Source organism: Eubalaena glacialis, chromosome 10 (assembly GCF_028564815.1).
Source record: "Eubalaena glacialis isolate mEubGla1 chromosome 10, mEubGla1.1.hap2.+ XY, whole genome shotgun sequence".
In the NCBI taxonomy this organism is placed as follows: domain Eukaryota; kingdom Metazoa; phylum Chordata; class Mammalia; order Artiodactyla; family Balaenidae; genus Eubalaena; species Eubalaena glacialis.
The window spans coordinates 116345376-116368289 of NC_083725.1; the positions used below are offsets into that span (position 1 = coordinate 116345376).

The 22914-nt window shown below is 50.4% G+C and overlaps 2 protein-coding genes across 9 annotated transcripts in view; both read left to right on the plus strand.

The window, feature by feature from the left end:
- DPP3 (dipeptidyl peptidase 3) overlaps positions 1-2111 on the plus strand; it is a 33531-nt gene extending 31420 nt beyond the window's left edge. For all 5 annotated transcript variants that reach the window (XM_061202093.1, XM_061202090.1, XM_061202092.1 and 2 more), the window contains one exon: positions 1570-2111. In XM_061202093.1, coding sequence (XP_061058076.1) covers positions 1570-1742 — 173 coding nt within the window. In that variant the 3' untranslated portion in view covers positions 1743-2111. The remainder of the gene's footprint in view (positions 1-1569) is intronic.
- Positions 2112-2812: 701 nt separating this feature from the next.
- Positions 2813-21224, plus strand: BBS1 (Bardet-Biedl syndrome 1). Of its 4 annotated transcripts, none has more exons than XM_061202094.1 (17): positions 2813-2883; positions 3230-3306; positions 3422-3456; positions 6133-6405; positions 6521-6567; positions 6710-6748; positions 6871-6943; positions 8941-9072; positions 9920-10026; positions 11414-11534; positions 11711-11869; positions 12976-13045; positions 13633-13791; positions 16284-16417; positions 17452-17586; positions 18399-18485; positions 18719-21224. In XM_061202094.1, the coding sequence occupies exons 1-17, from the start codon at positions 2837-2839 to the stop codon at positions 18803-18805; spliced, it is 1782 nt and encodes a 593-aa protein (XP_061058077.1). In that variant the 5' UTR covers positions 2813-2836; the 3' UTR covers positions 18806-21224. The 4 variants fall into 4 exon arrangements, with proteins under 4 accessions (XP_061058077.1, XP_061058079.1, XP_061058078.1 ...); XM_061202096.1 differs by having other exon boundaries at positions 17497-17586; XM_061202095.1 differs by having other exon boundaries at positions 9953-10026.
- Positions 21225-22914: the final 1690 nt, after the last annotated feature.

The window sequence follows — 22914 nt, forward strand, 5'->3', positions numbered from 1 at the left end:
TTCACTGCCAGGGCACGGGTTCAATCCCTGGTCAGGGAACTAAGATCCCCGCAAAACACGTGGTGCGGCCAAAAGGAAAAATTAATAACAATGAAAATACACCTCATTTAAAAAATAAAATAGAGGAGTTGGGCCCCCACCCCTTGGCAACCCTCTCGCTGGCTCCCAGCCCTCCGGGCACACCCCCTGAGCTATCACCCAGCTTCCTCTTCTTCATACGGCTGTCACTCTGCCATTTTCCTGTCTGCTCGTCTGCTCATCTCCATGGCAGCAGGAGCAGCACATCCCTGACACCTGGCACAGGGCCTGGCCCACAGGAGCCTCTCAGTGCCTGTCAAACGAGTGAGGGAATGGATCATGCCGGGCACATAGTCAGTGCTCATTACATGGACAACGTCGTCATTGCTCTGACTGTCCAGCCCTGGGCAGGCATTGGGGTTGGACTACTCACCTCAAGTAGTTCACAGCCCATTAGGAATAAGCCAGAGAGAGAAATGATCTTATAAGGGAAGTGTTCATGGGTGCCCAAGAGACACAAACAGTGCTCTGAACACTTAGAGAAGGGAAGATCACCTCTACTTTTGAGGGACTCAGGGAAGGGTCTGGGGAGGAAGTGGGGGTAAAACTTTAAGGCCTGAAGAACAGGTTGAATTTTCAAAGGTAGTGGTGGTGACGAGGACGAGGATGCTGATGATGATTGTAGCTAACTTTTGAGGACTTCCATGTGCCAGAGTCTGGGTAAAAACTTTCCATGGATCAACTCCCAACAACTCAGTGAGGAAGTTATTATTCCCATTTTTCAGCTGGAAACTAAGACACAGAAGGGAATGTATTTTCTTGAGGTCACACAGTTAGTGGGTGGCAGGACCAGGATTTGAACTTGGGCCATCTGAACTCAGAGCCTGTGCTCTTAGCTGCATACATCCCATGAGGCCACAGAGCACAACAAGGTGCTGTGAGCGGGTAGAGCAGTGGAAGGATGTTAGAGGGAAGTGCTTCCCATGAGTATTCAGGAACACCCCATAAGTTAGATGGGTACCCTGGGAACAGCCCCATTTAACAGATGAGTAATAGGTTCAGAGGTCGTGATGCTCGTGGTAGCTAGGGCTTGGTGAGCATTCCCTCAATGCATTATTGTATTTAATCACCACAGCTTCTTGAGAGAACAAGTACTGTGCTTGCCCACACTTTACAGATGAGGAAACTGAGGCTTAGAGAGGTTGAGAAACTTGCCCAGGGTCCAACAGTAGACAGAGATAAGGCAATTCCTGGAGGCCAAGGACTGTGTCTGTTTTACCTAACATGGCACTGGTGTAAATCTTTATTAAGTGAATGAACGAATGAATGAATGAATGCAGCAACTCACTGAATACTCCCCCTTTAATATTTCCTATCTCATAGGATTATTTTAAGGATTCAGTTAGATAAAGAAATATTGAGCACAGTTTTTGGCACATGGTAAGAGCTCAGGAAGAACTAGCTGCTCCTATGATTATGATTATGATTATGATTCTGTTTCCCTATTAAGACCTTTTCCTGCTGCTGTTTTTTTCTCCGTGTCCTCCCCAGGCTCAGAAGTACAGCTTCTTGAGTATGAGGCCTCAGCTGCTGGCCTCATCCGATCCTTTTCTGAGCGCTTCCCAGAGGATGGGCCCGAGTTGGAGGAGATCCTCACCCAGCTGGCCACAGCTGATGCCCGGTTCTGGAAGTGCCCCAGTGAAACCCCATCTGGCCAGGCTTGAGGCAGATTTGCGCGGCCTTTCCCCCACTCCATTAAACCAAGGCTGCAAGTGGCCCCCTTTTTGTGTGTGTCTTAAGGGCCAGGGGAGGGGCAGGAGCTCGGACCTTGGTGCTACCTCAGCCTAGGGTGGTGACACTAAGCCCTTCCATTTGACAGCACTTTCCAGCTTACCAAGTGCTTCCCCTGTGTTATCTCATTTGATCTGCACTGCCCTCTGTGGGGTGGGCAAGGCAGGGCTCCGTATCCGGCTTCCCAGATGAGGCAATGCAGGTTCTGAGAAAGTGACCTGTCACCCTGCAGGACTCAAAACCTCTCCCAATCCAGTGCTCTTCATGTATTACTTTTATAACCAGAAAAATAAATATTAGAAACCACCACCATCTTTGCAATTTGTGTGGTTCTTCCTTGCCTTTGCCTCACTTCTCATTTGCTTCCAGCAGGGTGCTGGGATCAAGGCCTAAGGAGGGAGAAGGAGGGTCATTTTTAGGCTCCCGTCCACAACGGGATTTTGACATTACCTCTAAATGTGTATATATAGAGAGTCAAGAGATGAACATAGCACAATTTTTGCCGTCCTCCTTCGTGGCTTTTCTTCTATTTTAAAATATTCCAGGAACCTAAAAACTGGAAAGCCTCAACTTCAGTCACAATCCTAGGATTTAATGTCTTTCCCTTTGTGTTTTTTCTCTGAGCCTGGACCTCTAGTGTAAGGGGGGAGAAAAGGAGTGGCCTCTTTTCCACCCGGTCAACCATGAGGATGAAGAGGAGAGGAGTTAGTTTTGCTGTTCGTAAACACTAGAAGGGCTCCTCTCCAGGGCTCAAAGCCAGAGGGCCCTGCCGCTGACCCTGAGCCGCAGGGCCCAGAAGCTCCTACTGGAAGGATCAAGGATAAATGATAGGAGCTGGAATGAGGGATTGCATCTCAGTAGCTAGAAACCCGGCAGAAGCCAGGGCATCCTGCTCGCTGGCCTCTCCGTCCCGGGCCGGAAAGCTGAGCGCCCGGAACCTTTATACGCGAGCTTTCCAGAACCCGGGCTCTATTAGGCGCTGCGCGGCGGTTTGCCGGAGCTGGTTGCCAGGGTGACGCCTGAGAAGATGGCTGCTGCGTCTTCGTCGGATTCCGACAGCGGCAGAGCTGAGAGGTGAAGGCTGGGGTCCTGGAGGCCTCTTTTCCTACCTATGTAAAGAGGGTGCCCTGGTCCCCGGGATCTGGGCTCCTGCGGTTCTCAGCAGCGCTGGCGGTCCTTGAAGGGCTCTTAGAGATCAAGTGGGGAAACTGAGGCCAAAGGAGTGAATGGGTGCGTGTGGGTGACTCGAGGTCACTCTGTGCGCCGGTGGTGGAGCCTGGACTTGGACCCAGATGTTCTATACCCCTAGTTCAGAGCTCCTTACACACCTCATTCTCAGAAACAAGCTCCGGCAAATTTTCTTCCCCTCCCTTGGGATTCATCTTCCGCGCCCCCCGCAACTCTTTCCCTCTTCTCCCAGCAGTGAAGCCAGTTCGAAATGGCTGGATGCACACTACGACCCCATGGCCAACATCCACACCTTTTCCGCCTGCCTGGGTGAGTCTCTGGGACCAGGAACCCCGGTTCTTGGGGGACGGAGGAGTCAGATGGTTCTGTAGTGAAGCCTCTAGAATTCTGAGACCCTGGCTTATGGCTGTTTTATGTTTTCCAGAGCTGGCAGATTTGCATGGGGACGGGGAGTACAAGGTAAGCATATCACCCCAGAGGTGAGACTTCCCGATGGCTCCAAAGAAGCTCAGCATAATCTGGGATTAACGTGTACTTTGAAAAAGCACATTTAGGGTTAAATTTTATTTATAATGTGGAAAGTGAAGAGAACCTGTTGATTTCACAGTACAGACTGCAGAAAGTAAAGCAAAGCAAAATGCTGCTGGAAATTATACTAAGATAAAGCCTCTTAATTTTGTTAACTTGAGGTAATTCTTTGCTGGAACGGCACATCCCTTGGTTGGGGGTGGGTGTTACTCTGGAGGGAAAGTAGAAGGGAGGAGAGTGAGAGTTTCATGTTTATCAAAAGGGCATAGGGACTTCCCTGGTGGTCCAGTGGTTAAGACTCCATGCTCCCAATGCAGGGGGCCCGGGTGCAATCCCTGGTCAGGGAACTGGATCCCGCATGCCACAACTAAAGATCCCACGTGCTGCAACTAAGACCCTGGTGCAGCCAAATAAATAAATAATTTTTTTTTTTTTTAAAAAGGCATAGATTTTAAGATTAGCCATGAGCTAATCATTGTTGAAGCTGGATGATGAGTATTTGCGGGTTCATTATATGAGTCTCTCTACTTTTGTATATGACTGAAAATTTTCCATAATAAAAAGGTTAAATTTTAAATTTAATTTAAAGTATAAAGGTAAGTAAATAAAATGTAAATAAAGAAATAAAAAATTGGGGGACTTTCCTGGTGGTCCAGTGGTTAAGAGTCCGCACTTCCAATGCAAGGGGTGTGGGTTCGACCCCTGGTTGGGGAACTAAGATCCCACATGCCGCATGGTGCAGTCAAGAAAATATTAAAAAAAAAAAAAAAAAATAGATAAAAAATTTTGAAGGCACAGGTTTTTAAAAGGTTGAGATATATATTGGGCTAAAGAAAGGAAGTCAACATGTCTGGACTAGACTCTCTTTGAGGCAGTTTCACATACATAGATATTATTTATTAGTGGGAAAATAGATTCTGAGAGGCCGAGTTTACCGAGTTTGTAAAAGGTGACAGACCTGGGTCTGTCAGCTCAGCCCTCAGCAAGGGCAGTGAACCCACAATGGGTGTGTTATGTGGGCAGCTTGAAGGGAATCATACCCTACATGGACTGTGCAGTAGGATTTGGTGACTTTGGCCCCCCAATTCCTATCCATAAATCATTCAACAATTCGGCAAGCATACAGTGAACCCCTTCTGTGTGTCAGGTGTTGTGCACACACTAAACTCAGAAATGAGTCAGTCCATAGTCAGAAGGAGCTATAGACAATGTCCTTAATTCATCCATAATGTTGACTGAACACCTAGTGTATGCTTGGTGCTGGGCTGACAGCAGTGAAGGGTAGAGAAATCACAGACCCAATAACTAATGTGAAATGGTAATGCTTTAGTGTAATAACTTTTTCAATGGCTAGTTTGCTTACTGTCGATTCCCAGCATCTAACCCAGTGCCTGGCACAAATTAGACACTTGATAAATATTTTTGGGGTAGATGAGTGGATGCTAAAATGGAATATATGGAAAGTATTACGGGAGCACCAGTGAAAGAACAGTGAATCTATCAGGAGGCACTAGAGGGCAGTAACATGAACTGGTGCTGAAGGATGAATGAAGTGTACCAAGAAGGCATGGAAGAGAGGAGGGCATTCCAGGCAGAGGGAACAGCACAAGCAGAGGCGGAGAGGCTTGGAAGTTCACAGCATATTTGGAAAGAGTAAATTTGAAATTAGAAAGTTGAGGCCAATATGAAATAGTAGTTAAGACCACTGGCTTTGGATCCAGACAGACCTAGGTTCAGGTCCTAGCTCTACCACTTACTAGCCGTGTGACTTTTACCTAACATCTCTAAGCCACAGCTTCCTCATTTGTGAAATGAGGCTAATAATCGTACCTACCTCACAGGTTGTTGCTAGGATTAAATGAAAGGATGCATGAAGTTACTGGTGTGGCTCCTAGCACACTGTACCTGCTCAGAATCCGGGCATTCTGTGGCAGCCCCCATTCTGGCTGGAGCATAGCGTGAATAGGGAGGTGTTAGAAAACAAGTTGGGAACCAGATCAGAGGGGCCTTGAAGGCCTCACTCAGGAGAAAGGGCTTGCATGACAGCTACAGTGGCTTGGAGGGTGGAAAAGACAGGCTGAGGAGCTTGGTTCTCCTGTCTGGGTCCATAGAGCACATCCTGCTCTGCGTGATTGGTTCTGCATCTTTAGCTCTGTTCTCGTTTGGAAGCCAGGCCTCAGAGCCCAGATATGAGTTTCAGGCCCCCCACTGACCTCAGCAACTGTTCCAGTGTCTAGAACAGTACCTGGCATGGAGCAGGCCCTGAAGAAATGTTTACTGAACAAACAATGAAAACATCTGCTGCCACCTATTCCTCGCTAGGTTCTCTAGTTGATTATCTCATTTGATTTTCACTACAAGTGTCATATGGTAGGTATTCCCCTTTTGCACGTGGGAAAACTGTGGCTCAGGAAGTTGCATCAGTTTTCCCAAGGTCACACGGCTTGCAAGCCTTATTGCAAAGCCTTTGCCCTTCCCCCACCCACCCATGGTGCATTGTGAGCATATATGAATGTGCACCAGCAAAAAGCTAAGCCCAAGAAGAGGGGCAGTAGGGGGGGGGGTCTTTAGACCCTGAGCCTGGAATCAGCCAGCCTCTCTCTACAGCTGGTGGTGGGGGACCTTGGCCCAGGTGGGCAGCAGCCCCGCCTGAAGGTGCTTAAAGGACCCACAGTGCTGAGCGAAAGCCCGCTACCTGCCCTGCCAGCCGCTGCTGCCACCTTCCTCATGGATCAACACGAACCCCGGACACCAGCGCTGGCACTCGCATCAGGCCCTTGTGTGTATGTGTATAAGAATCTCAGGCCCTACTTCAAGTTCAACCTGCCCCAGTTGCCTCCAAACCCCCTGGAACAAGACCTTTGGAACCAGGCCAAAGAGGTGAGTGATGTGCGGGATGAGAACAAGAAGGCGAAGGTGGCAGCCTCGGGGTTGTCCTCGTTCCCTGCCTGGCTCTGGTGCTCACAGGCTGTACCTTCTTCGCATGCTGGCCCAGGACCGGATTGACCCCCTGACCCTGAAGGAGATGCTGGAGGGCATCCGGTGAGATCCCACTTCCCCCTTCGTATGCCTCCTACCCTTCCCTCACTCCCCCACCCCTACGCCTTCATCCCAGAGCCTGCAGTCTGACCCCCCAGGCCCTGTTCCTTAACTAAACCTGCCATGATGGTCCCTCTCCTTACAGGGAGAAGGCAGAGGTGCCTTTGTCTGTACAGTCACTCAGGTAAGGGGCCTCTGGAGGGCCAGAGCTCCAGAAGCTCCCAGGGGGGAGGGAGCGGCTGTGGAGTGGCCTGGGGAGGGCAGCCAGGCCCAAGGCATGCAGGTGTCAGTGCTCTGTGTGTCCAGGTTTCTGCAGCTGGAGCTGAGTGAAATGGAGGCATTTGTGAACCAGCACAAGTCCAAGTCCATCAGGCGGCAGGTACTGCCCCCTCTCTTATTTCCCTAGAAAAAATATGGGCAGTTTTTAAAAAAGACCATGTAACATTAGTGGTAAATTCTACAGACAAACGCGACTAGTTCTACTTTGCAGTTACCCTTCCACATATATCGTCACAAAGCTGCAGGGCTTCTACTTTCCAGTTAACAGTGACAGCTTTTTTCTTTTAATAAATTTATTTATTTATTTTCATTTAAAAAATTTTTTGCTGCATTGGGTCTTTGTTGCTGCTCATGGGCTTTCTCTAGTTGCAGCGAGCGGGGGCTACTCTTCGTTGCGGTGCGCAGGCTTCTCATTGCGGTGGCTTCTCTTGTTGCGGAGCACGGGCTCTAGGCGCGCGGGCTCAGTAGTTGTGGCTCGCGGGCTCAGTAGTTGTGGCGCACGGGCTTAGTTGCTGCACAGCATGTGGGATCTTCCCGGACCAGGGCTTGAACCCGTGTCGCCTGCACTGGCAGGTGGATTCCTAACCAGTGTGCCACCAGGGAAGCCCCACAGTGACAGCTCTGAATTGATATATAGTTATGTAGCTTTATATAACTTTTATCATCTTGGGGGTAAAGGTAATATATTTTCATTAGAGAAAACTTTGAAAATAAAGAGAAATATAAAGGAGAAATATACGTAACTACACTCACTACTCAGAGGTACTCTTACCATTTTGGTACATTTCCTTTATAAATATGCTTTTATACCCTGCTTCCCTTGAGTACATAACATTATATCTTGAGCATTAGTCTTGAAGAACTCCATTTTTAATCAAGTGGCCCCTTGATTATTTCATTGATTATTCATTATTTCATTCATAGTTTATGTAACTATTCACGTGCAGGTCATTGGAGAAGAAATGTCTCCTTTTTATGCACTTCATATTTTTCTTAGTTATGCCTTTAATGGCTTTATTTTTTTTTATTATTATTATTTTTAATGGCTTTATTGATGATCCTATTCATTGATGAACTCCAGTGGTTCCTGACCTAGGGGTTCCTAACCCTAGCCCAGGGATGGGCTCCCATAGCTGTCCCTGCATTTCAGAAAGCCGCAGGGGAACCGGCTACTTCCGGCAGAGGCCACGTGAGCCGAACACACTGACCAACACATACCTCAGCATCTGGCTAGCCTTAGACAGTTCTGCGAGAAACACCGTTCTCTCCTGCTGATCAGCAGCTCAGGTCCACAGTTGTCACTATCTTTGAGTACTTTTAAAATCAGGAAGTGAATTAAGTAAGTATTGCTTAAATGATGCAGTTTTGGGGAGGCCATCGTTCCAAGTATGTGCCATGGTTACATGATTGGGAGCCACTAACATCCAGATTTCTATAACTTTTCTCCTTCCACTAGGCATTGAGGATCATTCCTTTTTTTTTATCTTAAAGATAGTCACACAATGAACAGCTTTATCCAAAGAAACATTTTAGTCCCGCTAAATTATTTCCATAGGAGAAATTCCTAGAAAAGGGATCGTCCCCTTCTCTTTTGTTTTCTGTCCAATCACAATTAGAAAAAGAACATATGCCCACTGTAGAAACTGTAGGAAAGCACAATGAAGAAATTAAACATCACCTATGATCTCATTGTCCAGAGATAACCAGTGTTTGTATTTAAGGGTTTAGCTTTTCAGCATGTTTTTTTATTCATATATTTTTTTAAAACTGGGATAATACTAACATAACTTTTTACCTGTGTTTTCTCTTAATACGTTAGAAGCATCCTCCCTGTCATTGAGTCTTCTTGTAAAATGTGATTTTTGTAAATGACTGCATGGGTTTTTTATCATACAGATAGTTTATAATTGACTTAGACAATCCTCTTTTGTTAGAAAGTTAGGTTTGTTGCAGTAAACACCTTTGTACATAAATCTTCTGTCACATCTCTGATACTCTTCCTCCTCCTTTGCCCTCTTTCTTCCTGGGGCGTCCTGGGAGTATCTGGGGGGATGGTGTGAGGGGAGCTACTGGGTGACCCCTGGAGTCCCTCTGCAGACAGTGATCACCACCATGACCACCTTAAAGAAGAACCTGGCTGACGAGGACGCTGTGTCCTGCCTGGTGCTGGGCACTGAGAACAAGGAGCTCCTGGTGCTGGACCCAGAGGCCTTCACTGTTTTGGCCAAGGTCAGTGTGCGGCCTGGCCGTGGGCACACCCGTGGCCCAGGCTCCATTCCCTCCCCCGTTCCCCAATATCTCCTGCCCCCCAGTTAGTTCTTGGTAATATGTGTTCATTGTAGAAAATTATAAAATGTAGATAAGCGTAAAGAAAGAGATATAGGGACTTGCCTGGCGGTCCAGTGGTTAAGACTCTGTGCTTCCACTGCAGGGGGCACGGGTTCAAGCCCTGGTCGGGGAACTAAGATCCCACATGCCATGTGATGAGGCCAAAAAAAAAAAGAAGAAGAAAAGAAAAAGATATATATGCCCAAATCCCACCACCCACAGATAAGTCTTTGGCATAAGTCTTTCCAGACATTTTCATATTTAGACACAGATATATAACTTTGCATAATTTTTTTTTTTTTTTACAAATATGGCCTCGTGGTATAGGATCATGTAAGCTACTGTTTTCATGTAGCAGAAGCTTATCAGTATCTTTCCATATCTATATAAAACCACACCAGCCTTTTCAAAGGCCACACAACATCGATTATATAGATGTACCCTGTCACCTGTTGTACATTTGTTTGCAGTTTTTTGCTATTGTTAACACCACCGCAGCGGGCTTCCTTGCCCAAACATCTTTGCGTGCTTATCTAAATGCTTCCTTACGATGCATTCCTAGAAGTGGCCTAGTTTAGTCAAAGGGCTACATGTTGCCGAGTTTCCTTCCAGAAAAACTGTACAAGTTTAAACTGTGACCAGCAGGGTGTGAGTGAGGAGATTGGGACTTGGAGGAATGAAGTTACTTCAGGTCAGGGAAGGGCTGGGGCTACAGGGAAATCAGGATGTTTGAGTCTCTTCTTTGCAGATGAGCCTACCCAGCGTCCCTGTCTTCCTGGAGGTTTCTGGCCAGTTTGATGTGGAGTTCCGTCTTGCTGCTGCCTGCCGCAATGGGAACATCTATATGCTGAGAAGGTAGCCACATCCGTGGTCTCTGGGGCCAGAGGAACATCTCAGAAACCTGGTGGTTTTGAGGGCTTGTAAGATGACCAGGGGGCTTTGGGGCTGGAATGTGGGAATGGAAAGAGCTGAGAACTTCATATAGGAGGCAGAGCCCTTGAGCACAGGGGACGTGTGGAGGCTTGTCCGATGGGGCCTGGCAAAGTGAGAGACTGGGCTGGGTGGCCGTAACACGAGTGATGCAATCAGATATTAGAAGAAATAAAAATAGTCTCTCATATTTGTTCTGTTGCTTTTATAGGTATGTGAAATTTCCTTATGCATTAGTTTGATATTTCTCAACAGTCATTTTTTTTAATTCAAGAAATGTTTTTGAGCACCTACTATGTATTAAGCATTGTATAAGGTATTGGGGATATATTGATGAGCAAAACATAAACAAAGTCCCTGCCCTTGTGGGAAGATAGATATTAAAGTCAATAAACCAAGATAATATTGCAAACTGGATGCATGCTATGGAGGAAAAATCTAGGCTCAATGGGAAAAAATAATGGGGTCAGGGTGATCAGCGAATGCCTGTGTGGGGAGATGACTTGAAGGTTAAGAAGGAGCCAGTTGTTCAAAAAGTGAAGCAAGAGTGTTACAGGCAGAGGAAATTTAAGCGAACTCTAGGTGGGAAAGACATTGTCATGTGCCACTCAAGCTTGGTGGCAAGACACGACGTAGAGACCAGGGTCGGCTCATGCAGGACCTGGTGGGACACGGTAAAGATTTTGGATTTTATCCGAAGTGCAGTAGAAAACTATTATGGGGTTTTACTCAGAAGAATGACATGACCCGTTTACATTTTTTAAAGATTACCGTGCTGGGTGGAGGGTAGATTGGAAGGAGCCCCGGAGACCAGTGGGGAAGCTCTCAGACGAGTCAGCAGGTGGGAGATGACTCTGGCTCAGACTTAAGAAAGGTGGGCTAGAGCCTGTGATGGACAGACAGGAATTATCCCTACTTTCTGGATGAGAGAAATTAAGACACAGAGGCCAGGAAACTGAGAACAGTGCATTTACACAGAGTAAACTCCTCATGCTTTTCTGATAAATGACTAAACTGCGTCGGTCCATTACTTTGTCTAACCTGCGGTACGCTCACTGTAAACTGGTAAATGCCAGGTTATCACACAAATTACTGTGGTGAAGTTGAGAGGAAGGCTAGGAGGGAAGACACACTTCCTGTTGTCCAAGGTCATGCAGCTACTAAGTCATGGAGGTGGAACTAGTACCGCAGTCATCTGCCTGTGGGCCAAGGTTCCTGCCAGGATAGTCTGTGGGGCTTGGAAAGAGGAAGGTCAGCCAGGGAAGGAGAGAGGGTTTCTCTGGGGCTGGGAGAGTGTGTCTTTATTCCACAGAGACTCCAAGCGCCCCAAGTACTGCATCGAGCTGAGCGCCCAGCCTGTGGGGCTTGTCCGGGTTCACAAGGTCCTGGTGGTGGGCAGCAACCAAGACAGCCTGCACGGCTTCACCCACAAGGTGTGGCCTCCGGGCAAGCAGCGGCCCCAGCCCCTCCGCCCGTGCCTCCTCAGCCCCTCCCCCAGCAGGCGAGCCCTTCTGGCCTTCCCTTCCCAGCAACTCCAGCCACCCCTTCTTTCCGCTCTTAAGCCCTGAGCCCCCTGCAGACACTTAGCCGTCCCCCGTCCCCCCTGCAGGGTAAGAGGCTGTGGACAGTGCAGATGCCCGCGGCCATCCTGACCATGAACCTCCTGGAGCAGCGCTCCCGGGGCCTGCAGGCCGTCATGGCCGGACTGGCCAACGGAGAGGTCCGCATCTACCGCGACAAGGCCCTGCTCAGCGTCGTCCGCACGCCGGTGAGCTGCTGACTCCTCCTTGCCCCGCTCCCGCCGGTGGGGCCCCTTAGCTGCCTCTCCTGACGCCACTCCACCTGCCACCCTTAACTTCTGATGCATTTTGAAAACATTCGCTGAGCATCTCATATGCACAACTCACTGTATTAGAAGGATAAATCAGTGACTGAATCCTTACTGTCAGGGAACTTACAGTCTGAAGTGATAGCCAGCTAGAGACACAGCTGATTCAAATACAAGGCAGACTAAAGCAGAGCAAAGCACTGAAAAAGCACAGAGGCAGCCTAGTGACTGGGGGCGGTGGTGAAGGATAAGTGGGGACGGAACTCAGGAGCCATTTCACAGGGCAAATCACAATTCAGCTGGGCCTTGAAGCAGTCTGCTTCGATAAGTGGAGTGGATAAATGGAGATAGAATATTCCAGACTGGAAATAACATGAACAAAGGCTGAGAGGCATGAGTGTTCTTTAAAGGAATCCAGGTAGTTTGATGAATCTGGACCAGAGTTTTTCAAACAAAATCAATTTAATAGGCCAGCAACAGAACCAGAAAAAAGAAGTTCAGAAGATATCACATGTGAAACTTTGTGTACCTGTATGTATAAAGTGTCGTATGTCACAATGTAAAATTGGAAAGCAGCTGGTTTGGACCACAGGCTGCTGGGAGGGCAGGCGGTGTGCTGTGTGTGGGTTGGGGAAAGGGCAGGGAGAGAACTGATAGAAAAGGCAGGTTGGCGTCAGATGCGGAAGGCCTTGAATGTCCTAACAAGGAGGGCAAAAGCCACTGGAGGTTTTTCAGCAGGGAATAGGCGTGGTCATGTTTGTATTTTTGAAAGGCAGCAGAGGCAGCAGTGTGAAAGACACTGGGGAGGAAGACTAGGCTGGGAGACCTCTTAGGAAGCTGACCCCAAAGCCAGTGATGTTCAGTCTGGAACTGTGGCCGCGGCAGTGAGGAGGGGGCTGGGATTAGAGGCAGCATGGCTCCAGGCCTCGCCTCACATCTCACCTCTTACATCATATCTGGGGTCTCCCAGCCTTATCCCCCTCCCCCCAATCTTGCTCTCCTCACTGAGTCATTTTCCCAGCTAAACTCTGACATCTCCACTGTAGGATGCAGTGACCAGCCTTTGCTTTGGCCGCTACGGGCGGGAAGATCACACCCTCATCATGACTACACGAGGTGAGGAGAGTCAGGCCTGGCAAGGGTTTTAAAGTTGGGAGTCAGTGAGATAGGCCAGATCCTGGGAAAGAAGAAGAGGTGGATGTGGAACATGGGTGGGCCTGGGTTTGGAAAGCAGGGCTTACAGACACATGTCCTGTCTGGGCTGGGCCTTCACTGGGGACAGCTCACCAGCAGTCTGATGTCGCTACCTGGGGGCCAGGCCCTGGCTGTGTCTCCAGTTCACCCCAGTATCAGCCACAATGCCAGGAACATCACAGTGGTCAATAAATAACTGCTAGGGAATTCCCTGGCGGTCCAGTGGTTAGGGCTCTGCTCTTCCACTACAGGGGGCCCGGGTTTGATCCCTGGTCAGGGAAGTAAGATCCCGCAAGCAGAGTGGCGCAGCCAAAAATAAACAAGTAAATCAACTGCTAAATGAATGAATGAATTAATGGTAGGACACACTTCATTCCTTCCAGAAACACAGAGTCTCAGCAGGAAGACTGAAATGGGTCGATATGAGACAGATTGTTTGGGAAGAAAGAATGGGAATGTAGGGTAGAACTGGGGAGGACAAATCTGCTTCTGTCTGTCCTCCTCCCTAGGTGGTGGCCTGATTATCAAGATCCTGAAGCGCACAGCAGTGTTTGTGGAGGGGGGAGGTGAAGCAGGTCCCCCACCAGCCCAGGCCATGAAGCTCAACGTGCCCCGAAAGACCCGGCTTTATGTGGATCAGACACTGCGAGAGCGGGAAGCCGGCACCGGTGAGATTCAGGCTGGCTCCTTCCTCTTCCTCCTCCCTTGCGCCAAAGCAGCAGGAACTGGGTGAATGCCACCTGGGTGCCCTGAGCAGTGCGAGGAGACCTGGGTGAACCGGGTGGGTCTCATGCCTCTGGAAGCCCAGAGACAGCCTAAGAGGTACCCCCTGCCAACAAAGAGCTAGACCTCAAGGTGGAAGGTGCTGTGGCTGAGGGCGAGAGGCCCTAGAATTCGAGGAGGGAGCAGCCACTTCTAGAGGCAGGAATTCTCATGAGAGAAGTAGAATTTGATCAAGGTTCCTCCTTATCCTATTTGATTTTTCTGCTCTTTTTGTTCATTCATTCATTCATTCACTTAATACCTATGATTATGCCAGGCCTTGTGCCAGGTGCCTAGAATTAGGCCAGTCCCTACCTAAAGAGCTCAGTAGACCTTGCTAACTTCATGTTGCATGACAGGTGTAGAATAAGTCTCTGCACAGGGCTGTTGAGACACACAAGGGAGTGTGTTTGCCTGGGAGCCTGGGAAAGGCTTCAGAGACAGGTGATATTGGATTTGACCCTAAAAGATGATTATAAGCCTACCAGCCAGAGAGGGAGAGGGGAGGGCGATTTAGGCAGAGGCTTGGGAAAAGGCACAGGGCTGGCGCTACCTGGATCTAAGCAGCATCTGCCATGTAGCTGCGGGTGCAGTGCAGGAAGGTTCAGTGGCCTGAGGGGAGGCTGGAAAAGCAGGTCAGCTGGCTCCGAAAGGGCCTGGAATGCAAAGTTAAGATGTTTTGGTTTATTCCGTGTAGTGGAGAGATGGGCAAGACGTTAAGCAGAAAAATACAGTAACTCAACCCCTTCTGTCTTTGAAAGGAATCTGGCTTACAGTTTAAAGGATAAATTACAGGATAAAGAAAATAGCTAGGAGGCTGTTGTAGCCTAGAGAACCCAAGAGAAGCAATTGATATATTAGAGAAATAATTAGGAAGTTCTCTAAGGTATAATGAAAATAGCAAAAATCAATAGCTTTTGTATATACCAACAGTATCCAGTTAGAAAAGTGAGTCTCCATTCACAATAGCAAAGAAATCCTTAGACGTAAACTTAACAAGAAAACATACAAAGTCTAATAAAGAAAATTATAAAACTGCTTTAAAGAACAGGAAAGACCACCTGAATATTTAAATGATGAGACTTACCAAGTCTCAGGGTAGTAAGACCTAAAGCTGTAAAGCTGTTGATTAGTTAACAGCTTCTGAGATTAATCTAGAAACATAGCAAAGTTACAGTTAAAATCCCAATGGGGTTTATTTTGAGGACTTGACCAGTTGATTCTAAGAGTACATCTAAGAAGTTTGGGGAAAATAAGAATGAGGAGACTCAGCCTATCAGATAGCAGAATGAACTATGAAGCTGTAGGAATTAGCAGCTGTGGCATCAGCATGGGAATTGATACAGCTCAGTGGCACGTTTAGGAAGTCCAGAAACAGACCCTTGTACACGTGGAAAGTCAGTATATGATAGAGGTGTCATTTCAAATTAGTGGGGGAAGGAGAGACTGTCCAAAAAACATAATTAGGACAACTTGTTTCTAGAAAAAAAGTTAGAACTCTACCTCATACCAAACACAAAAGTTAATTCTGGGTAAATTAAAAATAAACTGTGAAAGTATTAGAGGAAAAAGGAAAGATGAAAGGATGGGATAACATAAAGACGAAAGCTTCTGAGTGGCAGAAGGCTCCTCGCAGGCACGAGGAGCAAGGACGGACTGGCTGACCAAGGTGCTCAGTCTGGAAAGTAGGGACCGCGGGACGGAGGGAGGGAGCGGGCTCTGGAGAGGCCTCGAGGAAGAGTCATCCGACCTTGGCAAATGATTAGCTGTGAGGGGTGAACCTGGGTGACTTGACGCATGGGGATGCAGTGACGGAGTTAGGGAAATGAGGTTGGTTTCCGCAGCGTTGAGCTCCAGGGGTTGATGGGACGTCCAGGTGGAGGTGCCCATCAGGCAGTTAGAAGCAGCAGGCAGGCCGGGCGCCGAGCTGCCAAAGATGAGCGCACAGTACCAGGTGCAGACGTGGGCCGGGCCCTGATGCGCCCCTGCCCTCAGGAGCTCGCGGTTGTTCCTCTTTGGGGTGGTCACAGCCGGGGCAGGACATGGATGGTGCAGCGAGGAAGACAGGATGAGAAGAGGACCAAGGACAAAACTCAAGGGAACCCCAGCCCTTACTAGAAGGATCCAGCAAAGGAGGCTGAGGTTGTGTGGGCAGCCAGGTGGTGGGAGAACCAGGAAGGAGGAGCAGGGAGTGGTCCGCAGCGTCCGGTGTCACCAGAGGCTGGCTGCGGGCCCTCGGTGCTCCTGTTCCCCGCGTTCCCAGCCTCTGCCCGCTGCGCCGTCCTCTTGCACTCTCCCCACGGCCGCCTGAGCACGCTGTCCCCCGGCCCTGCCCCCTCCGCCCGCCTCACGTCCAGCATCCTCACGTCCAGCATCGGCCCTTTGTGTGCCTCCTCAGCCATGCACCGGACCTTCCAGGCAGACCTCTACCTGCTGCGCCTCCGGGCCGCCCGTGCCTACGTGCAGGCCCTCGAGTCCAGCCTGAGCCCCGTGTCTGCGACGGCGCGGGAGCCGCTCAAGCTGCACGCTGTGGTGAGCACCCACGTGGCGGGGGGCATCAGGCCACCTCAGGGCCAGAGGGGCAGAGGTCAGGGCTGGACGGGCCCGCCTCAGCCCCGGAGCGGATCCCAAGGCAACTAGGCCCCGTGCCCCTTCTCGCCTTCCCACAGGCCCAGGGCCCAAGTCTCATGTCCTCCTCTGTGAGAGCGCTCTCACCTTCTCTTCCCTGTGCCGCCTCTTCCCCTTGGCTGGCCGCAGAGTGGGGCACGCTCTCCAGCCCCCTCATTCCATGCGGTGCCTCAGACGAGCCCCCAGACTTGGGGCAGGGCACACAGGTGGTCACCTTGGGATGCTTCTTCCCAGGAGCATGGAGGGACTCTTACAGCTGTGGTACAGGGAAGAAACCTGTTCATTTCGGTAACTGCCGGCAGCCCAAGGAGTTCGAACTGCCCGGTACTGGGAAGGGGCCATCCCGAGACTTAACGCTGGCACAAGGAGAATGAGGGGCCCTTGTACTCAGACACAAGTGACCTCAAGGTCGTCAGGGCTCCAGCCGGCTCTGAATGGGTCCCTGAGGTGTGCTGTCTGATCCAGTTGGGCTTCTGATGTCTCTTTCCCTAAAGAAAGTGGATAGATACAGAGAGGAAGCGGCTGCAGAGCAGTCGAGGGTAAGAGGGAGGAAAGTGAAGTCCTTGCAGCCACCAGAGGACGAGAGGAGGAGGTGGGCCAGGCCCTGCGAAGAGCTGGGCGGGGCGGGGCGGGGCGCGGACGCAGGTGGGAGCCAGGGCCGGCTTCCCCAGGCCAGCTGTGCCTCCGACCAACTTGCTGAGTGGCCTCGGTCGAGCCCCTTCTCCGCTCTGGGCTTTTGCTCATCCCTTGCACATGGAGCCAAGCTTCTGAGCTCCGTGCCTTTTGAGGGGCGGATGGACAGTGCGTTAGAGCGGTTCGAGGAAGGTGACTTGAGGGCACTGATGGGGGAGCAGGCGGGCAGGGCCGGGGTAGGCCGTATTCGGCCCCCAAGGCCACTAGGTCCTACGGGCTTTCTCCCCACCCCACCCTCTGCACAGGTTCAGGGCCTGGGCCCCACCTTTAAGCTCACCCTTCACCTGCAGAACACCTCAACAGCCCGACCCATCCTGGGGCTGCTGGTCTGCTTCCTGTACAACGAGGGGCTCTATGCTCTGCCCCGGGCCTTCTTCAAGGTACTGGACCCACCTTACTGAGACCTGGAGTGAGAAAGGGTGGGGCGGGGCCGGATTAGATGTCCGCAGGTCAGAGGTGAGGGAGCTGGCAAGTGGCTACAGCCACAGACCAGACTAGGGTGCAGCAGGGGCCCTGGGGGACCCCCCGAGACCTGCCTCAGCTGCTTTTCTCCCGGCCTGTGCGAGGTCTCAGGGAGGCACACCGCGGGTTCTGGGAGAACAGGGAGAGTTCAGGCCTCACCGGTGCTGCTCTCAGAAGCCTGTTGGTGCTCTGGGGTCCCAGAGCCCACCCTGTTTTCCAGCCACTCCTGCAGCAGGAATGGGAGCCCCAAGGGGACTCTTCCAGAGTGAAGAGCCTGGTTTCCCCCCGGGTCCAGGTTTGACCCTAAGTTGGAAGGACCAGAAACTGAGAAAGACTTCGGGATGTGAAAGAAATAGCCCTGGACTTGGTTGGAGGTTTAGGTTTAGGGACTTCTCTGGCGGCCCAGTGGTTAAGACTCCACGTTTCCCCTACAGGGGGCACGGGTTCGATCCCTGGTCGGGGAACTAAGATCCCGCCTGCTGTGCGGTGTGGCCAAAAGAAAAGAAAAAAAAAAAGGTTTAGCTTTAATTAGGGACATGCATGCAGCCCTGTGGCATTCACTCCCACCACTGAGCCCACATCCTCCTCAAACGGGCTTGTCATCCCTGCCCACCCTGCCAGGGCACACTGAAGTTCAGCGGGGACAGCAGGTATGAGAGTGCTTTGGAATCTACCAAACACCGTCTAGGCGTGAGGGCTGATTTCCTTACCTCTTTGTCCCCAAACTTAGGTCCCCTTGCTGGTGCCAGGGCTCAACTACCCCCTGGAGACCTTTGTGGAGAGTCTTAGTGACAAGGGCATCTCAGACATTATCAAGGTAGGTTGCCCGTTGGTACTAGTTGGGGAGGTCAGTGTGAGTGAGTGCGGACAAGGCCCCCGGGTGGCTGCCAGGACGGGGTGGGTGTCTGCCCAGTAGAGGCCTCCCAGCCTCCTCCTCCCCTTTGACACAGCCCTGCAGTAGGGCCAGTGCAGACCAGGCCGTGCTTGGCCTTTGCAGGATCAGGGGTAAAGGGGGAATGCCCCCTACTACCTTGGGCACCTTCTCCATAGGTGCTGGTGCTCCGAGAAGGCCAGAGCGCACCCCTGCTGAGCGCCCATATCAGCATGCCTGTGAGTGAGGGGCTGGCAGCTGCCTGACCCCTGGGCCCGTGTTAAAGCCCCTGTGGAATCAGGACCAGGGAGATCCAGCCCCTTCCACTGAGCCGGGCAGAGTCAACGGCCCCAGGCCCACTCCGGTGCAGCAGTGTGCTGGGCGACAGCCTCCCTCTCCTCTCCTAGTGCCCCTTTCTCACCACCCTGACCACTGGGTGACCTGTAGCAGCAGGTCAGTGAGTCCCCAGGAGGTTGGGCTCCGTCCTCCTCAGGGAAACCCAGGCATTGGCCCTTTGGGCTCTCTCTTCCCCCCACTTTTCCCCAGAAACCACTCCCAGGTCTGAAGGCAGAGTTCTGAAGTGCTCAAGGTGAGATGAGGGCATAGGCCCAGCCTCCTCGTCTGCCGCTTCCCGTAGGCATGTCACTCTGCTGCTGCTGCAGAGTTGGCTGGGGCCTTGCCTGAGGCAATCAGAGGCTTTCCTTGGGTGAGACTGAGCCCCCTGTTGCTCCCTGGGGTTCCAGAGGCTTGGCTCCTGCCAGCTCAGCTTGCAGGCAAAACACATGCTCTGATCTCCCCTCGTGAGCTCAGCAGGGGGCCCCTCTTTCTAGTCAGGGGGCCCAGGGAATAGCTGCCTTCCCACAGGAAGTCTTGGGCTCAGCCAAGGCCTCAGGCCTGTGATGCTCCATGAAGATCACCAAGGGAGAAGCTGCTGCGGGGGGGCAGAGAGTGCCGTGCAGGAGCTAGCGGCCCCAGCCCCGCACCAGGCTTCTGAAGACCACACAGCTGCTGCTCCTGACTTGGATGCTCGTGCCCAGAAAGCATCCCAGGAGAGGAAGGCTCAGCGAGACAGAGCAGAGGTGGGGCCGCGGCACACAGGAGGGGCGTCTCTGGGGTCCTGGGGAGGGGGTTCGGGAGGCAGAAGCCTAGAACTGCCAGTCGAGATGCTCTTCTATGCCCCGGAGCCCAGATCGGTCAGGTGAGTGGCAGGTTCACTGGGCAGTGGCCATAGTGTGAGAGATTCACTGGAAAGGCATGGACCATAGGTGTTGAGTCAGGTTGAAGATTGAACGAAGGTACGTGTTTAGACCATAAGCATCAGAGACCCACAGTCTGGGCCCTTGGTGCTTCCTGGAGCCCCCTGGCTAGTCTGCCTGGCCCACCTCACAGCCTTCTTTTGGGTTAGCGCTACCAGGGCCGCCCTGAGCCATTTGTGAGCCAGGAACCCTACTGCCTGAGGAAGGACCTATATCTTCTGTCTGACCAGGTACAGCCTAGCATGTGGCAGACAGCTCAGGCTTGTGGGAAGTACCCAAATCCCTGTGTGTTTCAGTTTCCCCAAGTGTAAAATGAGGCAGTTTGACCAGATTCAGCTCTAACATCCTAGAGTTGGCAGCCCCTCTAGAGGAAACAAAGAGTCAACTCCAGAAAGGGGGTACTTGACAGGAGTAAGTGCAGAGCTTTTGCTCTTGAGACCAAGGGCCCCAAGCTGATCGATTCTGCCGGGCGACAGCCTCTGTGCCGGAGACAGTGAGGGACAGCCCACAGTCACCCCCCTGTTCTCCCCAGGGAATGCATTCTGGGGCCAGGTTAAGAGAAGCAAGGGGACTGGACCAGAGAAAGAGCCCCATCCCCCTCCTCTCTGCACAGTCCAGCCACTCCCAAACATAGACCAATTGGATCAGGGTGGTCTGGACTTTCTAGATCGAGCCGACTGAGGCACAGTTGGAATAAGCAGGAGGTTTCGTCTGGAAATGGAAAGACAGGAAGAGCGAGTGTCGCTGTCAGTCAGAGAGATTTCAGCTTAACCTTAAGAGTTTTCTGAGAGAGCTTATCAGAGATGGAAGGGCCTGCCCTAGCAGGTATTGGGCCCCTTGTCACTGGAGCTGTGTCACTGGGGCTGGGCCAGATGACCTCACAATCCCTTTCACCCCAGTGAAGTGATGAACTGTGTGAACTCGGAACAAAGGAGTCTGATCTGGGTTCTACTCGTAGTTATTCATGATGATGAAAGTGGAGAAACTATTCCTAAGCCCAACACCTAACGTGAATTTATATGATGTAATACAATGTACCTATTATTAAAAAATATGTGAATTGTACTGGTCTGGACAGTGTAAATAAAGCAATACAAAGCAAGAAACTGTGCATGATACCCAATGCCCTCACCAGTTAGAGCTCCAAGAAACTGTACATTAAGGATGAGGAGAGGGCTTCCCTGGTGGCGCAGTGGTTGAGAATCTGCCTGCCAATGTAGGGGACACGGGTTCGAGCCCTGGTCTGGGAAGATCCCACATGCCGCAGAGCAACTAGGCCCGTGAGCCGCAACTACTGAGCCTGCGCGTCTGGAGCCTGTGCTCCGCAACAAGAGAGACCGCGACAGTGAGAGGCCCGCGCACCGCGATGAAGAGTGGCCCCCGCTTACCGCAACTAGAGAAAGCCCTCGCACAGAAACGAAGACCCAACACAGCCAAAAATAAATAAATAAATTAATTAATTAATTAAAAAAAAAAAAAGATGAGAGTGGTGCCTTTTTTTTTTTTTTTAAAGTATCTAAAAACATGTACCTACTTAGTACTATGGAATTAGGCAGTTTATAACAAGAAAACAGCCTCTCAGGAATTTCCTGGCGGTCTAGCAGTTAGGACTCACGCTTTCACTGCAGCGGCCCGTGTTCAATCCCTGGTCAGGGAACTAAGATCCTGCAAGCCTCTCCCCATTCCCCAGTACTGCTCCCATGCTACAGTTCTCTTAGCTATTCTTTAAATATGTTTATGCTTAGACATTATTTCTTGGCTCCCTATCGTAATAGATGAGGCTTATAGCTCTCTTGTGGGAGCACCCTGCCCTCTCCTTTTCTCCCCAGTTTTTAGGTAAATCCATACTCACTGTTTGGATTACTGTGTGAAAGTTATCTACTTACTACAGAGCCAAGAATTGGGCTATAATTAAATTACCTTTTTTGTGTACTTATTTTTCATGGAGTTAATAATTGCCCTGTTTTTTTCATTTGCTTAGTTTTCTATATTATACTGATTGCTAATTCTTCCTCAACCCAGTCTGATGGTTCCTCTTTTTTCTGTACACTTCTGTTCATCCCCCGCCTAAGTGAATGCTGTTGGCTCTCTAGAACTGCAGTGAGCACTTCTGGGAATTCTGTTTGCCATGTTCTGGGCTAGATTCCCTAATTCCTGGACCCCATGTCTTTTTTCATAATTCTTCAATTTTTGGTCAGGGAACTGAGATCCCACATGCTTCATGGCATGGCCAAATAATAATAATAATTTGAAAAAAAAACTTGGGCTTCCCTGGTGGCATAGTGGTTAGGAATCTGCCTGCCAGTGGTGGGGACACGGGTTTGAGCCCTGGTCCGGGAAGATCCCACATGCCGCGGAGCAACTAAGCCCGTGTGCCACAACTACTGAGCCTGCACTCTAGAACCCAAGAGCCACAACTACTGAAGCCCACGAGCCACAACTACTGAAGCCCGCACACCTAGAGCCCATGCTCCGCAACAAGAGAAGCCACGGCAATGAGAAGCCTGCGCACCGCAATGAAGAGTAGCCCCCGCTCGCCGCAGCTAGAGAAAGCTGCGCACAGCAACAAAGATCCAACACAGCCAAAAATAAATAAATAAGAAAAAGATTATTAAAAAAAAAACTTCAAATGTAAGACAGCAAGAGTATATAAAATGATCAGGCAAACTTGAAAAAGAACCAAACAGAACCTCTAGAAATGAAAAATAAAACATTTGACACATAAAACTCGATGAGTTGGTACAACCACTAAAAACAAAAAAAAAAAAACCAAAAAAACTTCAATAGATTGGTTTAGCAGTTGATGAAAGACTTAATTGGAAGATAGATTTGTGGAAATTATTCAGAATGCCAGAAACAGAGAAAACAGGAGGTATTAAGAGACAAGGAGGGGGACTTCCCTGGTGGTCCAGTGGCTAAGACTCTGTGCTCCCAATGCAGGGGGCCTGGGTTTGATCCCTGGTCAGGGAACTGGATCCCACATGCCACAACTGAGAGTTCGCATGCTGCAACTAAAGATCCTGTGTGCTGCAACTAAGACCCGACACAGCCAAATAAATATATTTTTTAAAAAGACGAGGATGGAGTAGGAAGGTCTAATCAGAGTTCCAGTAGAGACA